Below are 19104 nucleotides of genomic sequence, written 5' to 3'. Positions count from 1 at the left end.
TATTCATTGATTAGTTCTAGTAATTTTCTGGTAGAGTCTTTAGGGTTTTCTATGTAGAGGATCATGTCATCTGCAAACAGTGAGAGTTTCACTTCTTCTTTTCCTATCTGGATTCCTTTTACTTCTTTTTCTGCTCTGATTGCTGTGGCCCAAAACTTCCAACACTATGTTGAACAGTAGTGGTGAGAGTGGGCACCCTTGTCTTGTTCCTGATTTCAGGGGAAATGCTTTCAATTTTTCACCATTGAGGGTGATGCTTGCTGTGGGTTTGTCATATATAGCTTTTATTATGTTGAGGTATGTTCCTTCTATTCCTGCTTTTTGGAGAGTTTTAATCATAAATGAGTGTTGAATTTTGTCAAAGGCTTTCTCTGCATCTATTGAGATAATCATATGGTTTTTATCTTTCAATTTGTTAATGTGGTGTATTACATTGATTGATTTGCAGATATTGAAGAATCCTTGCATTCCTGGGATAAAGCCCACTTGATCATGGTGTATGATTTTTTTAATATGTTGTTGGATTCTGTTTGCTAGAATTTTGTTAAGGATTTTTGCATCTATGTTCATCAGTGATATTGGCCTGTAGTTTTCTTTTTTTGTGGCATCTTTGTCAGGTTTTGGAATTAGGGTGATGGTGGCCTCATAGAATGAGTTTGGAAGTTTACCTTCTTCTGCAATTTTCTGGAAGAGTTTGAGTAAGATAGGTGTTAGCTCTTCTCTAAATTTTTGGTAGAATTCAGCTGTGAAGCCATCTGGTCCTGGGCTTTTGTTTGCTGGAAGATTTTTGATTACGGTTTCGATTTCCTTGCCTGTGATGGGTCTGTTAAGATCTTCTATTTCTTCCTGGTTCAGTTTTGGAAAGTTATACTTTTCTAAGAATTTGTCCATTTCATCCAAGTTGTCCATTTTATTGGCATAGAGCTGCTGGTAGTAGTCTCTTATGATCCTTTGTATTTCAGTGTTGTCTGTTGTGATCTCTCCATTTTCATTTCTAATTTTGTTAATTTGGTTCTTCTCTCTTTGTTTCTTAATGAGTCTTGCTAATGGTTTGTCAATTTTGTTTATTTTTTCAAAAAACCAGCTTTTAGCTTTGTTGATTTTTGCTATGGTCTCTTTAGTTTCTATTGCATTTATTTCTGCCTTAATTTTTAAGATTTCTTTCCTTCTGCTAACTCTGGGGTTCTTCATTTCTTCCTTCTCTAATTGCTTTAGGTGTAGAGTTAGGTTATTTATTTGGCTTTTTTCTTGTTTCTTGATGTAAGCCTGTAATGCTATGAACCTTCCCCTTAGCACTGCTTTTACAGTGTCCCATAGGTTTTGGGTTGTTGTGTTTTCATTTTCATTCATTTCTATACATATTTTGATTTCTTTTTTGATTTCTTCTATGATTTGTTGGTTATTCAGAAGCGTGTTCTTTAGCCTCCAGGTGTTTGAATTTTTAACAATTTTTTTTCCTGTAATTGAGATCTAATCTTACTGCACTGTGGTCAGAAAAGATGACTGGAATGATTTCAATTTTTTGAATTTTCCAAGACTAGATTTATGGCCCAGGATGTGATCTATTCTGGAGAAGGTTCCGTGTGCACTTGAGAAAAAGGTGAAGTTGCTTGTTTTGGGGTGAAATGTCCTATAGATATCAATTAGGTCTAGCTGGTCCATTGTGTCATTTAAAGTTTGTGTTTCCTTTTCCATAGATTCTTAAACTTTATTTCTATAATGTCTCTCACCTTCTTATTTCAGTTTCTTATTGCTTCAGTTCCTTTGCTCTCAGTTTGAATCTAATGTTGAACTCCCTTTGATTCAGGAAATTGCTTAAGGGTAAGACCCTGATGCTGGGAAAGATTGAAGGCAAAAGGAGAAGAGAGAGGCAGAGGATGAGATGGTTAGAAAGCATCATTGACTCAATGGACATGAATCTGAACAAACTCTCAGAGACAGTGAAGGACAGGGAAGCCTGACATGGGTTTGCAAAAAGTCAGATGAGACTTTGTGACTGAACAGTAACAAGGTAGTCAATATAAGGTGTTTTTTGTTTTGTTTTTGGCATGGAAACTTGTATTATAATAAACTTGAAGGATTTCTTCCCTGCCAATCATACAAGAGGTTCCCTCATCCCATTGGTTACAATGACAAAGATGGTTGCTTAATAAGCATCTCTCAAATGCTTCAATAATCTTATTAAACTTAAGAAATTTTAGGCTAAGTAAGCATTTTCTGAATTTAGAAAGCAGAGGGTCTGAACTGCCTTACGGATAAAAAAAAAATTAAAACGCTATTTTTTTCAATTAGGTTAGTTATTGAGGATACAATGGTGAAACTGACCATAGTTATGTCAGCCAATGCAGGGAAAAAAATAATATATCAGACACAAATACTCATGAAATTATAATGAAATGGCCATATTTATCTTTATGCCACATTATAATGTATTATTATCTCATTTACAGTTTTTGTATTTAGCCAAATGTATACAATTCAAATAATGACTTTTCCCCCCAACCGAAGGACTAGAGAGCAGCCATCTGGATTTAGACTGCCTGGGCTGATGCAAACCTAGCTTCAACTCAGTCATTTTGTACAAGTTTTAAATTTATCTATAACTCAATTTCTTTATCCACGAAACAGGGATAATGATCATGCCTACCTCATCAGTCCTTGCAATGTTACAAATGAGCTGATGTGTGAAATGCTTAGAAAAGTTCTCAGCAAATAATAACCAGTCATATCCTCTTCATCCTCCTTTTCTTCCTTCCCTGTCTCCTCCCCTTCCTCCTTCTCCTCATCATGTTTAGATGGAGTATGATTTGTGCAGAAAAATTTCACATGTTCTGATGACAACAGAGGGTACCAGTATTATTGTACAATAACAATAAAAGCCTGGTTCTACAAATTGAAATGCAAGACGAAAGTGCTACCATTCAAAGCAGAATCCAACCATTGTAGAGCCTGACTAAGTGCTCTCAGTTTCCTTATTTGGGTCATATAAGAAAGCTTGTTTTCCCATCATTCTGACAGGTACACTGGGATATGTCATTGGTTCCAGTCCATGTTGCCAAGATACAATGATACTTATCACTTCCAAACATAACCATGTATCTCCATGACCATCTATTTATGCTCTGTCCCTTATCTGATAAACTCACTCCGAGGCCTATGTTTAAGACATAGAGATGGGAGACATGTTTAAGACATGTCAGGAAGATCCCTTGGAGAAGGAAATGATAATCCACTCCGGTATTCTTGCCTGGAGAATCCCATGGACAGAAGAGCCTGGGGGGCTACAGTCCATGAGACTGCAAGAGTCAGACATGACTTGGCAACTAAACCACCAACCAACCACCACCAGATACGTTTAAGACATGAGAGGGGAGGAGCAGAGATCTCTGCATTCATTGTTGGAGGATCAAATGTCTTGTATCAGACTGAACCACGAGTGAAAGTAAACCCTTATTATGCTAAGCTTTTGAAATTTCTGAGTTTGTTGAAGCTTCTATTCTTAATTTTCCCTTCTGATTACTAAGTTAATACCACCCAGCTTTAAATGCATTCCTCTGTATTCTGTTCCAAGATGCTGAAGTTGGGAACTTTTAAACCAGATGTCTCTTTTGACATTTACTTCTTGGTCATGTCCTGCCAATGCTGGTACTAAAAGATCTTCAGGTCAATAAACATGGTGAGTTATAGAACTATCAGCTAATACAAGATTATTGTTTTAAGCCATTAGTTTATGACAATGTTATGCAGCAATAGAAAACTAACATAATTGACTTGTCTTTAATTTTAATGTAAATATTTCTAAAGCTCTACACTTATATAAGCTATTTTTAAAGTCTAAATAAATGTATTTTACAAATTAAAGAATGTTCTTTCTGTTTCTCATTTAAAATTGTTTAAGTTAAAAATCAATGTAGATATATGTTTAGTAATTTTTCTGAAACTGTAATAGAATCATATGGTATTTCTCTATTCATAGTAAAACTAATACATAGCTTAAAAAATTAATAAATAACAGAAATCAAAAGACAGGAGGGGAGAGAAGACTTTTCTGCAGCATACCCCAGCAAGGCTTCTTTGAGTCAGCAGTGGAGGGTATGTCCAGTTTCTAAGTTTTTTTCTTCTGTTTTGTTTTTTTCACACTCCCTGAACTATTTTTACTGCACCAACTCCTTTTCCCCACTTGAATATATTAGGATAGCATTCCTTTCAGGGATATTGGTCCTAAATCCTCAGGGTCCTTCCTCTGAGCTCCAAGTTTCCTTGGACCAGTTGAGAAGTTAAGAACTGGACACCTTCTTGAAGTTGGGGTATAGTTCTGAGAGGTCTCAGCCAACATCTTAGGTTCTAGTAACTCCAGCCTCCTCTCTGTGTCACTCTTTTGTATGGGTGGTTGCTAGTTCTCGTGATTACTAAACTTGTGCAACTTTCTGACATTTGAAATCTTCCAATAGCAGGTTAAATAATTTTTATATTATATTTTTTGTAAAATCACAGCTTTCTGTTTTTTCTGAGTGTGCTACAGCTTTTACAACTATCCAAATACAGAAATCAGTAGCCAAAGTCTGTGCTACCATAATGAAAATCACAAATATGTGGCCTTTGTTTAATGTTTAAGCAATAGGGAGCCAGGGAACTGATTTACAAAGGTAGAAAACTATGCATCTTTATGAAGTTTGGGCAAAACTCTTGGCAAAATCTCTATTTGAATTAACTCAAGAGGCAGAACCTAGGCCTGTTGGCCTGGCAACACTCATAATATATTGAAAAACAAAACTTCATAATGTATGTTAACTACTATCCACTACATTCAGCAACATGTTACAGGAGAAATGTGAGCTCAGGAACTAAGTGGTTTGTGTGAAAGCAGATCTGACCAGAAATAGAGAGAATCCAGAAGTTTCAGGGTTTGCTGGACCCAATGTATGGCTTCTTCTAAACCTCAACTGGTAGATCTGACCTTGAAGTGAGTAACAAAGTTTCAATGAAAAGTTATATTTGAATAAAGTGACTCAAGGCTAATATGATATTTAAAGCTTACACTGAGTGGACCCTCTCAGCTGAACAAAGTATCTCTAGACAAAGATGTTAAGGATGTGGTCCTCCTGTCTGCTTTTCAACATAAGATCATGAGAAAAGGGCATGGATAATTGGGGGTTAAAGGCAACCAAGAAAGAACTTTCCTAGACACACAAACTATCAGGAAACAAAGAGAAATCAGAACCCAAGCAGACTTCAGAGGACTGTTGTACTAAAATACCATTATTCCAGAAGTATGAGCTTTGAAATACTGAAGACTTAAAGCAACTCTTGGCCCCATAATTTTCCCCAAACAGGAAACAAACAAGCAAGCAAACAAAAAGACATAATGTCATAATGTGATACAAGTTTCTGTAAGCACTTCAAATGTGAACAGGGACAATAATAGAAAAGGAAGAACTTCTCAGAGGGCATATCTAAAGGCTAGAGAGAAGGATGTCCAAGTAAGATATCCTAGGGAGCAGGGTCAAAGCCAATTCAAGGATCCTCCCTTACCTCTCAATCAGAGAGACTTGATAATGTCCGTCTAGCAGGAATTGACCCCTGATTCCCATGTTCATCTGATTCTTTCTCTTTCCAAAATTAGTGCTTACTGTGATTTCCCTTTTCCTACCCTTGTCCTGCATATTGGGTATGCATGCATGTTGGGAGCTGGTTGTAAGGTACAGATGATTTATTTATAGGTGATTCACCATCACATAATTAGATGAGGATGATGAAGAACCAAAGACTATGGACTTGAGCAAACTCCAGGAGATACTGAAGGACAGGGAAGCCTGGTGTGCTACAGTTCACAGGGTTGCAAAGAGCTAGACACAACTTAGCGACTGAACAACAACAATAATAATGGACTTGAATTCACTGAATGAAAAAATTTTTAGTTATCTCTCTTGGAAAGCAATAATTCTTCTTCATGAAAGAATAGAAATGTGGCATGAAGGTGTGGTGACCAGAGGATGGACTGTGGCAGAGATGTGCTAAGTGCTCACTAGTTCCATCTGCTTTTCCTGTCCATATGGCTTCCTGACACTCACCAGCCTCCTTTGCAGTTCAGACGGGTCTATGCGACTAGGTTTTGGCCAGTGGAAGGATGCCTACACATTACAGGTTGCTCCATAATAGCTTATGCACAATGAACCACACAGCCTTTTCCTTTCCTCAGTGACCTAAGAGCTCATGTGCTTAAGAAGGCAGATGGATGGAGTCTGAACAATCAGTGAACCTCCAAGGAGAACTGCCCTAGACATGTGCACTATGACATAAGAAATATTTTCTTTTTCTTAGATTTGGGGTTATGTTACAGTGACTGCAGGCTATCACTCTAATACAGCAAGCCCTATCTTGAGAAGGAAGGATTCTAGCAATCCTAGAAGTGACATTTACTAGCTAGGTGACACTAGGAAAGTCACTTAATTTCTCTGGGCCACATTACACATATGTAAAATAAAGCTAATATTAGGTTATGCAAAATTATAAGAGAAGTCCAGGCTACATGTTTGCTCAAGATTGTTTCCTGGTTTGGATCTATGGTTCTATTAAATAATAATTAAACACTAAAGCTGCTATAATGAGATCACAGAAGTAATATATTTATTAAAAATGTTTACCTATTGCATGATACCTACAAAGTCTGGCTTTATGTATACATATTGTGCTACATATATTATGAGTGGTGTTAACTTATGCCAAGCAGTTTTATTGAAAACAGTAATTTACAAAGGAGTATATTAGAGTGAGATGAACCATTGCAGATAATAATTTCAGAGAATTTATTCCCCAGAACTTTGACTGTCCAATCAAATTGCGGTTTTTTTATACCGTCAGCCCTTTTCCCCACTGTCTAAGACGAATGAAATTAAAAAGGATTCCCACTTCTACGTTTCACCAGTTGAAAGCCTATTCCTTCCAATGGTGTCTATTTAAATTTGCTCAATAATGTTTGTTCAAGATTATTGTTTTTATGTAAAATAATAGAAATTATCAAATAACTCAAGCAAAAAGAAACCTAAAACTTTTACATATGTTTAATTACATGTTCATCAATTAATAAATCAGGCCAATGAAAACACTTGTGTTCTTATACATTGGTAAAACAGTAATTAAAATACAACTAACATGTCAATTAAAACTTAGAGATTGAATGGAATCATCCTTCCTTAAATCAAAATGAAATACATTGCATGCAAAATCTTAACAAAGACCTTGCAAAACCTCTTTTGTTAACAAGTTCTTTTCCTAATCACTGGAAAATAAAGCTAACTGAAGCCAAACATGTAAACTTAAAGCAGAAAACAATACAAGAACGGGTATGTTATTGGTCTTTAAATAATTCTTGCAATTACTTAATTCACAATAGTATATCAAAATTATAACTCTTAAATGCATTTAAAGACATTTTTAGAATCTAGGAAAATACAGAAGGTATGATCTGATTTTTTCATTATTTTGGGTAGCCCTATTTGTTTTCCTCCATTGACTTCATTAAAAAAGTGTAGAATGCAAGATATAAAGTTAATCTCTTTAAGGTCACTGATATAATGGATGGTCAAAGTCCAAAGAAACAGAAAGAAAAATAAATTGTTATTTAATCTGAATTAAACTCTAAATTCTATAAAATTATGATAATTACTACCCATTAAACAACATCTTTATACACAATATAATCCATTGCAAAGCAGAGAACTGTTAACTTAGGAAGCCCTTCCCTCCCCACCATTCCCTCAGCATCCATTCACACAAGCCATTTGAGGTACCATGGCTACACTCACCAGTGTGGAGGCTTGCGAGGTATCAGCCCACTCCTCTGAGCCCTCTGGGGTCCGAGTGGCGTTAGGAATCCTGCGAGGATTACAGGCTATTGCTTCACACCAGCCCAGCATTTTCTCCTTCCTCTTATCCCTTTTCAATTTCTGAAATCCTGAAAATAATTTACATTCCCTGAAACAGGTCACTTGCTTTAGTTGTCTGTTGTTGGAATATGTACATCATCGAAATTAAATATGCAACTGAATTAAATACCAGTGGAGACACCTTATTTTAGCCAGGGGTTATGGGGAGGAAAAGAAGGATATACTATTAATTAAAAGCCTCAGGGCCACAAGGCAATGCAAATAGTACTAATCAGAGCCTAATGCTTCACACCTCAATTTGTGACATCAAGGACCAGTTTCTACCGAGAAGTCCCTGCTTCGGAAGCTAAGAACGGACCCAGTTCCTGGTATATCTACACACTTCAGTGACACCTAAAATTCGTTATAGCTTTTCAGGTGAATGTCCTACAGATACAGAGTGAATTAAATACAGGCCAGTGATAAACATCACTCATTCTGGCAGTGGCATGATTAGCTCTCTCATAGTGAAAAAGTGAAAGTGTGGTCTTTCAGTCGTGTCCGACTCTGCGACCCCATGGACTGTAGCCTAACATACTGTAGCTCCCTCATAAAGTTCTGCCAAATAAAGAAGGAGAAATTTTAGTGCAAGGATGGTAAATTTAGTATCTGACGTACATCACTAGTGCAATCTATTGAAATAATAATTTAAAAAATCTCACCAAATAATGATTAAAATATTTCACAACTCCTTCTAGTTTTCCAGAACTTCCCATTTAGGGGAGTTTATTTCTTGTCTCCGAAAAAGTTGTATCAACAATGACTTTTAATGTAATGAAGAAAACATTGTTTCCTTGTAAAGTTTTACAGCCTAGTTTTCCACTCCACCACCCTCAGTAATTAGAAATAGTTTATTGCAGGTCTTTAGTTAAATTCATTACACTGTCAATTAAATATAAAAAATAATGTGGATTAATTATTTTTCACAGCATCCAAAGCAATTAGCAATCTGGTGGTTTATAACATTTCAGAGATTCAAAATAGCACATTTCACAGGACTAAGAAAAATAACATTTAAGAAAGCTTGCACTAGCAGATTGATGAGTTATTTCTGTAAATGACAAAATACTCAAGTGAAATGGATCTGAACAATGTAAGTAGGAAATTATTTTTAAAACCTTTCATAAAAATTAAATCTAAGATACTTAATGGATTGGCTTTTTTAATAAGACTGGCAATCTCATCTGAGTGAATCATTCATTTGAGGTACAGGGAAATGGCGAATAGAGCTTCAAAACAATTGCTTGAATGAGCAACAAATTATTAACGCTTGCCCCTTTAAACACATTGCTTGAAATTTATTGAAAACTCTTATCTAGGTATTATAAAATCTGCATATCCAACTAATTTCCGTTCCAGAGAGTAAATATTCCCACATTCTTGATGCACAGTATCTTGGTTAGTCATCAGTTTTCAATTACATTTCTTGAAGTGTACTAAAAGCAAATGAAAATGAGTATCTTTATTCAAAAGCAGGGAGTGAAATGATACATAATGACCAAAACTGTTTAATCAAGTACAAACAAATGTTCTACTTGTAAGTCATTTGCTATTAAAAATAATTAACTCTATAATTAAATATCACTTTAGTGCTTATAATAAAATGTTGAATTCATGCATGAATAAAAAGTATAAAAATGTGGCCCACAAAATTATATCATGAATACCCATTCTGGGATATGTTTTTAAAGGCAGCAGACTTAGTATTTCCTATTCAGTTTATGAGACTAAATACAACAATTTAATTTCATTTGCAGGCTTTTCTCATGGTAGTGATGGTGTCCACAGCTATGTTCCTCCTTATTCAATCAACATTAATCCTAAAGCATTTCTTGAGTCCCTATTACATTTTAACTACTGAAGTAGACATGGAAAGGCCATAAGAAGAGGCTTACTTTCATTTTGAGTCAGATTCAATGCAATATTCTCGAGAATTTTAAAATCTAAGCATAACTAGCATCTTCTAGACTCTCTAATTTTTTTAACTTGTATACTTATTTGCTCAACTCTAAGGTGACTGCTTGCCCTCTTTGATCTTAGAAGTCCTCATTGAACTTGGTTTTCTGCAAACCATTTTTTCTGAATTGTTTGGTTGAATAAATCATTGTGACAGGGTTATTAATCTTGGGCTATACCTGCTAATATAGTATAATACACTATATTATAATATTACATTAAATAATATTATATAATATTTAATTATATTATTATTATATTATAAATATAATAAACTCCTCAGTTTTAGGAGCTTTTGCATGCAACACATTATCTTAATTCTAGGATGATTAAATAGGTTAATTCATCTAAGAAGTTAGCATATACACTCTTTCTACCTAAATAATGTGTTCGTAATAATCATAGAATATTTACCATGGACACTGTCCTGTCTGTTGTGGGAAAACAGAAAAGAAACATGATATAAAGTCAGAGCTTAGAAGACTGGAGAGCTTCTCATTAAACTTGGACATATTTAGAAAAACATTCACAAAGAAAATTAAATATGTCAAACGAGCAGAACAATCTAACTAGAGAGTGTCACTCCAGTATTTCATTATATGAAAGAACAATGTGTGAGATTATAAGAAAGGCCTCTGATGGTTGCATTCCTAATCTGGACACTTACATCATCTTATAAAAGTTTTGTCTAATGATGTGCTCAGTATAATATGCATTTACTCACATTGCCAGTTACCTTAGAGTCAAAGAATCATGTCTGAAAGAACATAATCTTTAAACTGCACCAAAGGAAGCAACTTGGGTGTAGGTGAGTTGAGAGCGAGAGAGAGAGAGAGAGAGAGAGAGAGGAATGAAAGACGTGCTCCACCACTTCATCCCGCAAATTCCTGTGGGGAAGTGACTGACGGTCACTAAAGACTATATCTTCTCTGTAATCACAGAACACTCAGACTTGAGGTTACACTTCAGAACAGTGTTTTTGGGAACACTGATAACAACGTACAAATTCCAGAAAGTTTAGGTTATAGGTTTGAGATAACTAACGGGTTAATAATGTTGATTGCTGAGCCTCTGAAGACCAGTATTATTCCTGCATAGGTATGTAACACTCATCGTATTCTTAGGTGTAAGAATGTAATGTCAGTCAGAAGTGTAGGAGATAGGAAGAATAAAAGAAAAGCAGGTCCCGGCAAGGGTCGCTGCCGGGAGCCAACACACGAGACCCTACCCCTAAAAAGGCCATAAGGGAGAAAACCTGATGGGCAAGGCTGATCAGGTTTTCAGGGAGTTCGAAAAGCTGCCCCTGGCACTCACCTTAAAGATGATATCTGTCTTTCTGATGCCTGCCTCAATGGACTACTCCCTAATTTCTCTGACACAGGCAGGAAGGCCTTCCCTGATCTCTTCCCAAATAAGAATCAATTTAGAACTTTAATCAATAAGTTTCCCAGGTGGTGGTATTTTATGAGATTATTCAGGGTGAAAGGAGTGTTTTAATTTAAACTCCTTTGCTGGTAGTTTGTTAGCCAAACACATTTATGCCCTTGGTACTAATATGCATGATTGCTTATAATATCCTAATCATAAAATAGCATAAAGAACCTGATTATATAAAAGCCCTAATAGATATAGAGCCCTTTAAAGGGGTAAAGGAGTCCTATTAGAAAACATAAGAAAAATTATTCTATAGGTGGTTATTGGGTTGTGATTTGCTTGCTGTGTTTTTGCTTGCTGTATTTTTGCCTTTAATGGGCTAAGGTTGTGTTATAAAAACCATTGTTAATATAGTTAAAGATCTAGAGAAATAAGAACTTAGCCCTAGTGTGGTAACAATGAGATGGTTGTTAATTGCCAGTCAGGAGTGCTAGGCAGAAGCTGCCTCACCAAAGTCAGAGTCAGTATGGGGTAAACTTCTTAGATAAACACAACTGACAACTTTTGCAGAAAGATTAATTTTTGTATTAACAAGAATATAATTCTACTTTGTACTATTTCCCTATGACACTGTTACCTTTCAGTTAAGGTCACCATAAAAACGGAAAATAGGTTTACAATCACCTGACCTGCATAAAATGTTAATAGCCCCAAGGCCAGAAGATCATGTGCTAAGAATTACTATAGAATTAGAAAGCAAAAAAATCCTGCTTTTCCTAAAAATCAAAATGATGTAATACTAATCCTGTGTAATCATGAGTAAGCATCTTGTACCTTGAAAACGTTCTGTGAAAGGATATAAAACCGGTTGTCAAAAAGTAAAACACAGACTTGGCCCTATCAAGGCAGGTCTCACGTGTCTTCTATCTCTCGCCAATGCCGTTCATTCTGAGGGTACCCCCTGGATCCTGCTGAGGTTGGACCCCGGCAGGTCGCAAAAGAAATTTATAATTACTGATAAACTGGATGCTATAAGGCATGAAGACTCTTGGAACAAGTACAGAGGGAACAGTTAATAGTTTTGAAAACAAGATACGATCCTGAGGTTGGACTCTTTCTCAACTGGCATCTCAGAGTCACATGTTTTATGTATCTAGTGGAAAATCTATAGATTAGAATATGAGTCTTCAGTTCAGTTCAGTCGCTCAGTCATGTCCGACTCTTTGCGATCCCATGAACCACAGCACACCAGGCCTCCCTGTCCATCACCAACTCCCAGAGTCCACCCAAACCCATGTCCATTGAGTTCATGATGTCATCCAACCATCTAATCCTCTATTGTCCCCTTCTTCTCCTGCCCTAAATCTTTCCCAGCATTAGGGTCTTTTCAAATGAGTCAGCTCTTCACATTACATGGCTAAAGTATCACAGTTTCAGCTTCAAAATCAGTCCTACAAATGAACACCCAGGACTGATCTCCCTTAGGATGAACTGGTTTGATCTCCTTGCAGTGCAAGGGACTCTCAAGAGTCTTCTCTAACATCACAGTTCAAAAGCATCAAATTTTTGGTGCTCAGCTTTCTTTATAGTCCAACTCTCACATCCATACATGACCACTGGAAAAACCATAGCCTTGGTGAGATGGACCTTTGTTGACAAAGTAATGTCTCTGCTTTTTAATATGCTGTCTAGGTTGGTAATAATTTTCCTTCCAAGGAGTAATCATCTTTTAAGTTCATGGCTGCAATCACCATCTACAGTGATTTTGGAGCCCAGAAAAATAAAGTCAGCCACTGTTTCCACTGTTTCCCCATCTATTTGCCATGAACTGATGGGACTGAATTCCATGATCTTAGTTTTCTGAATGTTGAGCTTTAAGCAAACATTTTTGCTCTCCTCTTTCACTTTCATCAAGAGGCTTTTCAGTTCTTTCTGCCATAAGGGTGGTATCATCTGCATATCTGAGGTTATTGATATTTCTCCCAGCAATCTTGATTCTGGTTTGTGCTTCTTCCAGCCCAGCATTTCTCATGATGTACTCTGCATATAAGTTAAATAAGCAGGGTGACAATATACAGCCTTGATGTACTCCTTTTCCTATTTGGAACCAGTCTGTTGTTCCATGTCCAGTTCTAACTGTTGCTTCCTGACCTGCATACAGGTTTCTCAAGAGGCAGGTCAGGTGGTCTGGTACTCCCCTCTCTTTCAGAATTTTCCATAGTTTATTGTGATCAACACAGTCAAGGCTATGGCATAGTCAATAAAGTAGAAATAGATGTTTTTCTGGAACTCTCTTGCTTTTTTGATGATCCATCGAATGTTGGTAATTTGATCTCTGGTTCCTCTGACTTTACTAAAACCAGCTTGAACATCTGGAAGTTCACAGTTCATGTATTGCTGAAGCCTGGATTGGAGAATTTTGAGCATTACTTTACTAGCGTGTGAGATGAGTGCAATTGTGCAGTAGTTTGAGCTTTCTTTGGCATTGCCTTTCTTTGAGATTGGAATGAAAACTGACCTTTTCCAGTCCTGTGGCCACTGCTGAGTTTTCCAAATTTGTTGACATATTGAGTGTAGCACTTTCACAGCATTATCTTCCAAAGTTTGAAATAGCTCAACTGGAATTCCATCACATCCTCTATCTTTGTTTGTAGTGATGCTTCCTAAGGCCCACTTGACTTCACATTCCAGGATGTCTGGCTCTCGGAGAGTGATCACACCATCGTGATGATCTGGGTCGTGAAGATTATTATTGTACAGTTCTTCTGTGTATTCTTGCCACCTCTTCAGAGTAAAATTGGAGAAAATGGAGAAAACTACTAGACCATTCAGGTATGACCTAAATCAAATCCCTTATGACTATACAGTGGAAGTGAGAAATAGTTTTAAGGGACTAGATCTGATAGACAGAGAGCCTGATGAAGTATGGATGGAGATTCGTGACATTGTACAGGAGACAGGAATTAAGACCATCCTCATGCAAAAGAAATGCAACAAAGTAAAATGGATGTCTGAGGAGGCCTTACAAATAGCTGTGAAAATAAGGGAAGCAAAAAGCAAAGGAGAAAAGGAAAGATATACCCATTTGAATGCAGAGTTCCAAAGAATAGCAAAGAGAGATACGAAAGCCTTCCTCAGTGATCAATGCAAAGAAATAGAGGAAACAATAGAATGGGGAAGACTAGAGATCTCATCAAGAAAGTTAGAGATACTAAGGGAACATTTCAGCAAAGATGGACTCAATAAAAAATATTAGTCTTAGTTACTGATTTGTTGTTGATTACTGTTTCTTAGTTACTCAATAGTTAATGATCACTTTGTTCTTTGGCCTTGAAGCCCGCATGATTTATAGCTTAACTCCCCACATATTCTTTCTTCATGGCTGAAAGCATAATAAAGCTGACTTGGATTCAGTTTCGGGACCTTCACCTTGAAGCAGTGTTGGTCCTCTGATCCTCGCTTTTCACTGTGTCTTGTGAATTTGCTTTTCATTGTGTCTTCACTTTTTAATTCTTGTGTCTTGTTTCTCATTCTCTTGGCCTGTTGCACTTTCAGAAACCCTGCTTGTCAAGCCAGTCTCGAGAAGAAGAAGGGTAGGCAAATTATGAACATTTCTAATTAACCCTAATTCACTTTAAACTCTAAGTATCATTAGTAATATATCAGAATGGAAAAGTGATCAATCATTAAGTATTCATGTTCATTTCCATCTAACCATTGAACCAAGCTAATATGAAATGAAGCAATGAGGAGCTTATATAATGATCACAGGAAATTGAGATTTAATTAAGCTTACCTTTTAATATGCTTACACCTAGGAGACATTTAATTTAATAAATAGAAGCACAATGCATTTTCTGTGAACTAAATTGACAACAAATTAAAATTAAGTAGAAAAAAATGCAAGGTAATTGCATATATGTCATAGAAAGTAATTTACTTTTAATTCAGGAAACACTCACTAAACACTTGTGCCATATACTGTGCTTAGAACTATTGGTAATAATGATTAAAGAAATCTGGAGGGAATTCCTGGTGTTTGAGTTGTTAAAATTTCACCTTCCAGTGCAGGGGGGTGTGGGTTCAATCCTTTGTTTGGAAGCTAACATCCCACGCCTTGTGGCCAAAAAGCCAAACACATAAAGCAGAAGCAATACTGTAACAAATTCAATTAAAGGCTTTAAAAATGGTCACATTAAAAAAAAAATTAAAAAATTGGAGCTTTGAAGTAGAAGGGAAGCTGACAAGTAGATCAGCTTTTAACAACAGTGCAATGAGTATAATAAGAACTTTGAGAAAAGACATTTGACTTAATATCTGCTGAAGGAGACCATTGACTTTGGACAACTTTCCAAAGAAAATAAAATTACAAATAAATTACATGAAAATTAAAATTCTTACTACTCCAAAGGCTTCTGCCACTACTGGCTGGCTGTGCTACATCACTCCAGGGGGTCTCATTCCCACCGTCATCCACACAAACGGCACTGAGCCCCAAGGGGTGCTCTTCCATATAAGCGCCGTGTGAGTGGAGCTCCTGCAGGTAGCAGCCCGGCAGAAAGAGAGACATGCTGGTTTCTCTAGGTGAGACGTATTACATATATCTTACAGTGCCCCGAGTTTAAAGCAATTCAACCCTAAAATAAGAACTTTTATTTTCTCATAGAAAAAAAAAAAAATGCAGTCACATGCCTCTACCTTGTCTATCTACCTCTTCAACTCTTTCTTTCCTAAAAGGTCCCCACCGCATGTCATATCCAGGAAAGTACAGTTAAGGGCCTCATCTCTTCACCACGCACATGTAACTGAGGAGGCTTCCTGAACCTGCTCATGTAGGCAATTATCCTCAAATTTGAGACTTGACAGTAGTCCTCATATAAGACTTTGAAAGGATTTTTTCAACAAAAGTTTTAGGGATTTGGTTGTAAGTGTCCTTAAGAAATAGGCCTCAACTATTGAACACTTTTCCCCACCAGTAAACATGAAGATCAATCTCCTCTATGAAAGAAACAGCGTGCAAATAAGAAAATTGGTAGCTGGGAATAGGCTTCCGTTCCTCAGAGAATTAACACTTGTTCTTTGAAAAGATGTGTGTGTGCGTGTGTGTATGTGTGTGTTTGTGTGTGTTTCAGGAGCCCTCTCTAGACCCTCAGAAGGTTATACCATACATGCCTAAAACAGCAACTGCTGCTCTGGATGCCTGCATGAGTGTTTTGAAGTGCTCACACACAACCGTGAACTGTCCTTGAAAATATGGAGTTTTAATGACCACCAAAGACTGGGAAGTGTTTAGACCAGACTATCTTTAAACTAGATAACTGTTTGTTAAATTTACTACTATGAAATGGAAATAAGTCCTGGAGGTCTTCTGATTTCTGTGAGTAGAAAGTGAGGTTCTCAAGAGGACAGAGAGGTTCACAGTTGCCTTCTAGGATGTGGAACACAGATATAGAGAGAAATACATAACTGTTGATAATAGAATAAATGACAAGGTAAAGAAGAGCTCTCCCCTTTTGAGTAAAGCTAGGAAATGGGACGGGCACCCGTGAGGAGATACTCCTCATCCAAGGTAAGGAGCAGCGGCTAAGCTTTCCTGGAGCAGCCATGAAGAGATACCCCATGTCCAAGGTAAGAGAAACCCAAGTAAGACGGTAGGTGTTGAGAGAGGGCATCAAAAGGAAGGCACACTGAAACCATAATCACAGAAAACTAGCCAATCTGATCACACGGACCACAGTCTTGTCTAACTCAATGAAACTAAGCCATGCCATGTGGGGCCACCCAAGACGGTCTGGTCATGGTGGAGAGGTCTGACAGAATATGGTCCACTGGAGAAGGGAATGGCAAACCACTTCAGTATTCTTGCCTTGAGAACTCCATGAACAGTATGAAAAGGCAAAATGATAGGATACTGAAAGAGGGACTCTCCAGGTCAGTAGGTGCCCAATATGCTACTGGAGATGAGTGGAGAAATAACTCCAGGAAGAATGAAGGGATGGAGCCAAAGCAAAAACAACACCCAGTTGTGGATGTGACATGATAGAAGCAAGGTCTGATGCTGTAAAGAGCAATATTGCATAGGCACCTGGAATGTTAGATCCATGAATCAAGGCAAATTGGAAGTGGTCAAACAGGAGATGGCAAAGAGTGAATGTTGACATTCTAGGAGTCAGCAAACTAAAATGGACTGAAATGGGTGAATTTAACTCAGATGACTATTATATCTACTACTGTGGGCAGGAATCCCTTAGAAGAAATGGAGTAGCCATCATCGTCAACAAAATAGTCTGAAAAGCAGTACTTGGATGCAATCTCAAAAATGACAGAATGATCTCTGATCATTTCCAAGGTAAACCATTCAATATCACGGTAATCCAAGTCTATGCCCCAACCAGTAATGCTGAAGAAGCTGAAGTTGAATGGTTCTATGAAGACCTACAAGACCCTTTAGAACTAACACCCAAAAAAGACATCCTTTTCATTACAGTGGAATGGAATGCAAAGGTAGGAAGTCAAGAAACACCTGTAGTAACAGGTAAATTTGGCCTTGGAGTACGGAATGAAGCAGGGCCAAGGCTAATAGAGTTTTGCCAAGAGATCGCACTGGTCATAGCTAACACCCTCTTCCAACAATACAAGAGAAGACTCTACACATGGACATCACCAGATGGCAAACACCAAAATCAGATTGAGTATATTCTTTGCAGCCAAAGATGGAGAAGCTCTATACATACAATCAGTAAAAACAAGACCGGGAGCTGACTGTGGCTCAGATCATGAACTCCTTATTACCAAATTAAGACTTAAATTAAAGAAAGTAGGGGAAACCACTAGACTATTCAGGTATGACCTAAGTCAAATACCTTGTGACTATACAGTGGAAGTGAGAAATATATTTAAGGGACTAGATCTGATAGACAGAGTGCCTGATGAACTATGGATGGAGGTTCATCACATTGTACAGGAGACAGGGATCAAGACCATCCTCATGGAAAAGAAATGCAAAAAGGCAAAATGGGGTCTGAGGAGGCCTTACAAATAGCTGTGAAAAGAAGAGAAGTGAAAAACAAAGGAGTAAAGGAAAGACATTCCCATTTGAATGCAGAGTTCCAAAGAAGAGCAAGGAGAGATAAGAAAGCCTTCCTCAGCAATCAATGCAAAGAAATAGAGGAAAACAACAGAATGGGAAAGACTAGAGATCTCTTCAAGAAAATTAGAGATACCAAGGGAACATTTCATGCAAAGATGGGTTTGCTAAAGGGCAGAAATGGTATGGACCTAACAGAAGCAGAAGATATTAAGAAGAGATGGCAAGAATACACAGAAGAACTGTACAAAAAAGATCTTCATGACCCAGATCATCACGATGGTGTGATCACTCACCTAGAGCCAGACATCCTGGAATGTGAAGTCAGGTGGGCCTTAGAAAGCATCACTACGAACAAAGCTCTTGGAGGTGATGGAATTCCAGTTGAGCTATTTCAAATCCTGAAAAATGACGCTGTGGAAGTGCTGCACTCAATATGTCAACAAATTTGGAAAACTCCGCAGTGGCCACAGGACAGGAAAAGGACAGTTTTCATTCTAATCGCTAAGAAAGGCAATCCCAAAGAATGCTCAAACTACTGCACAATTGCACTCATCTCACACGCTAGTAAAGTAATGCTCAAAATTCTCCAAGCCAAGATTCAGCAATACGTGAACCATGAACTTCCAGATGTTCAAGCTGGTTTTAGAAAAGGCAGAGGAACCAGAGATCTAATTGCCAACATCCACTGGATCATTGAAAAAAGAAGAGAGTTACAGAAAAACATCTATTTCTGCTTTATTGACTATGCCAAAGCCTTTG

General features: G+C 37.3%; 1 protein-coding gene across 1 annotated transcript in view; it reads right to left on the bottom strand.

The window, feature by feature from the left end:
- Positions 1-19104, bottom strand: part of MARCHF1 (membrane associated ring-CH-type finger 1) — an 816302-nt gene that overhangs the window by 421029 nt on the left and 376169 nt on the right. The window contains exon 4 of the mRNA XM_043438370.1: positions 7806-7954. Coding sequence (XP_043294305.1) covers positions 7806-7916 — 111 coding nt within the window. The 5' untranslated portion in view covers positions 7917-7954. The remainder of the gene's footprint in view (positions 1-7805; positions 7955-19104) is intronic.

The sequence above is a fragment of the Cervus canadensis genome, chromosome 19 (assembly GCF_019320065.1).
Source record: "Cervus canadensis isolate Bull #8, Minnesota chromosome 19, ASM1932006v1, whole genome shotgun sequence".
In the NCBI taxonomy this organism is placed as follows: domain Eukaryota; kingdom Metazoa; phylum Chordata; class Mammalia; order Artiodactyla; family Cervidae; genus Cervus; species Cervus canadensis.
Note: the sequence above shows the minus strand (reverse complement) of the source record. Positions and strands in the feature narration are given on the sequence as shown.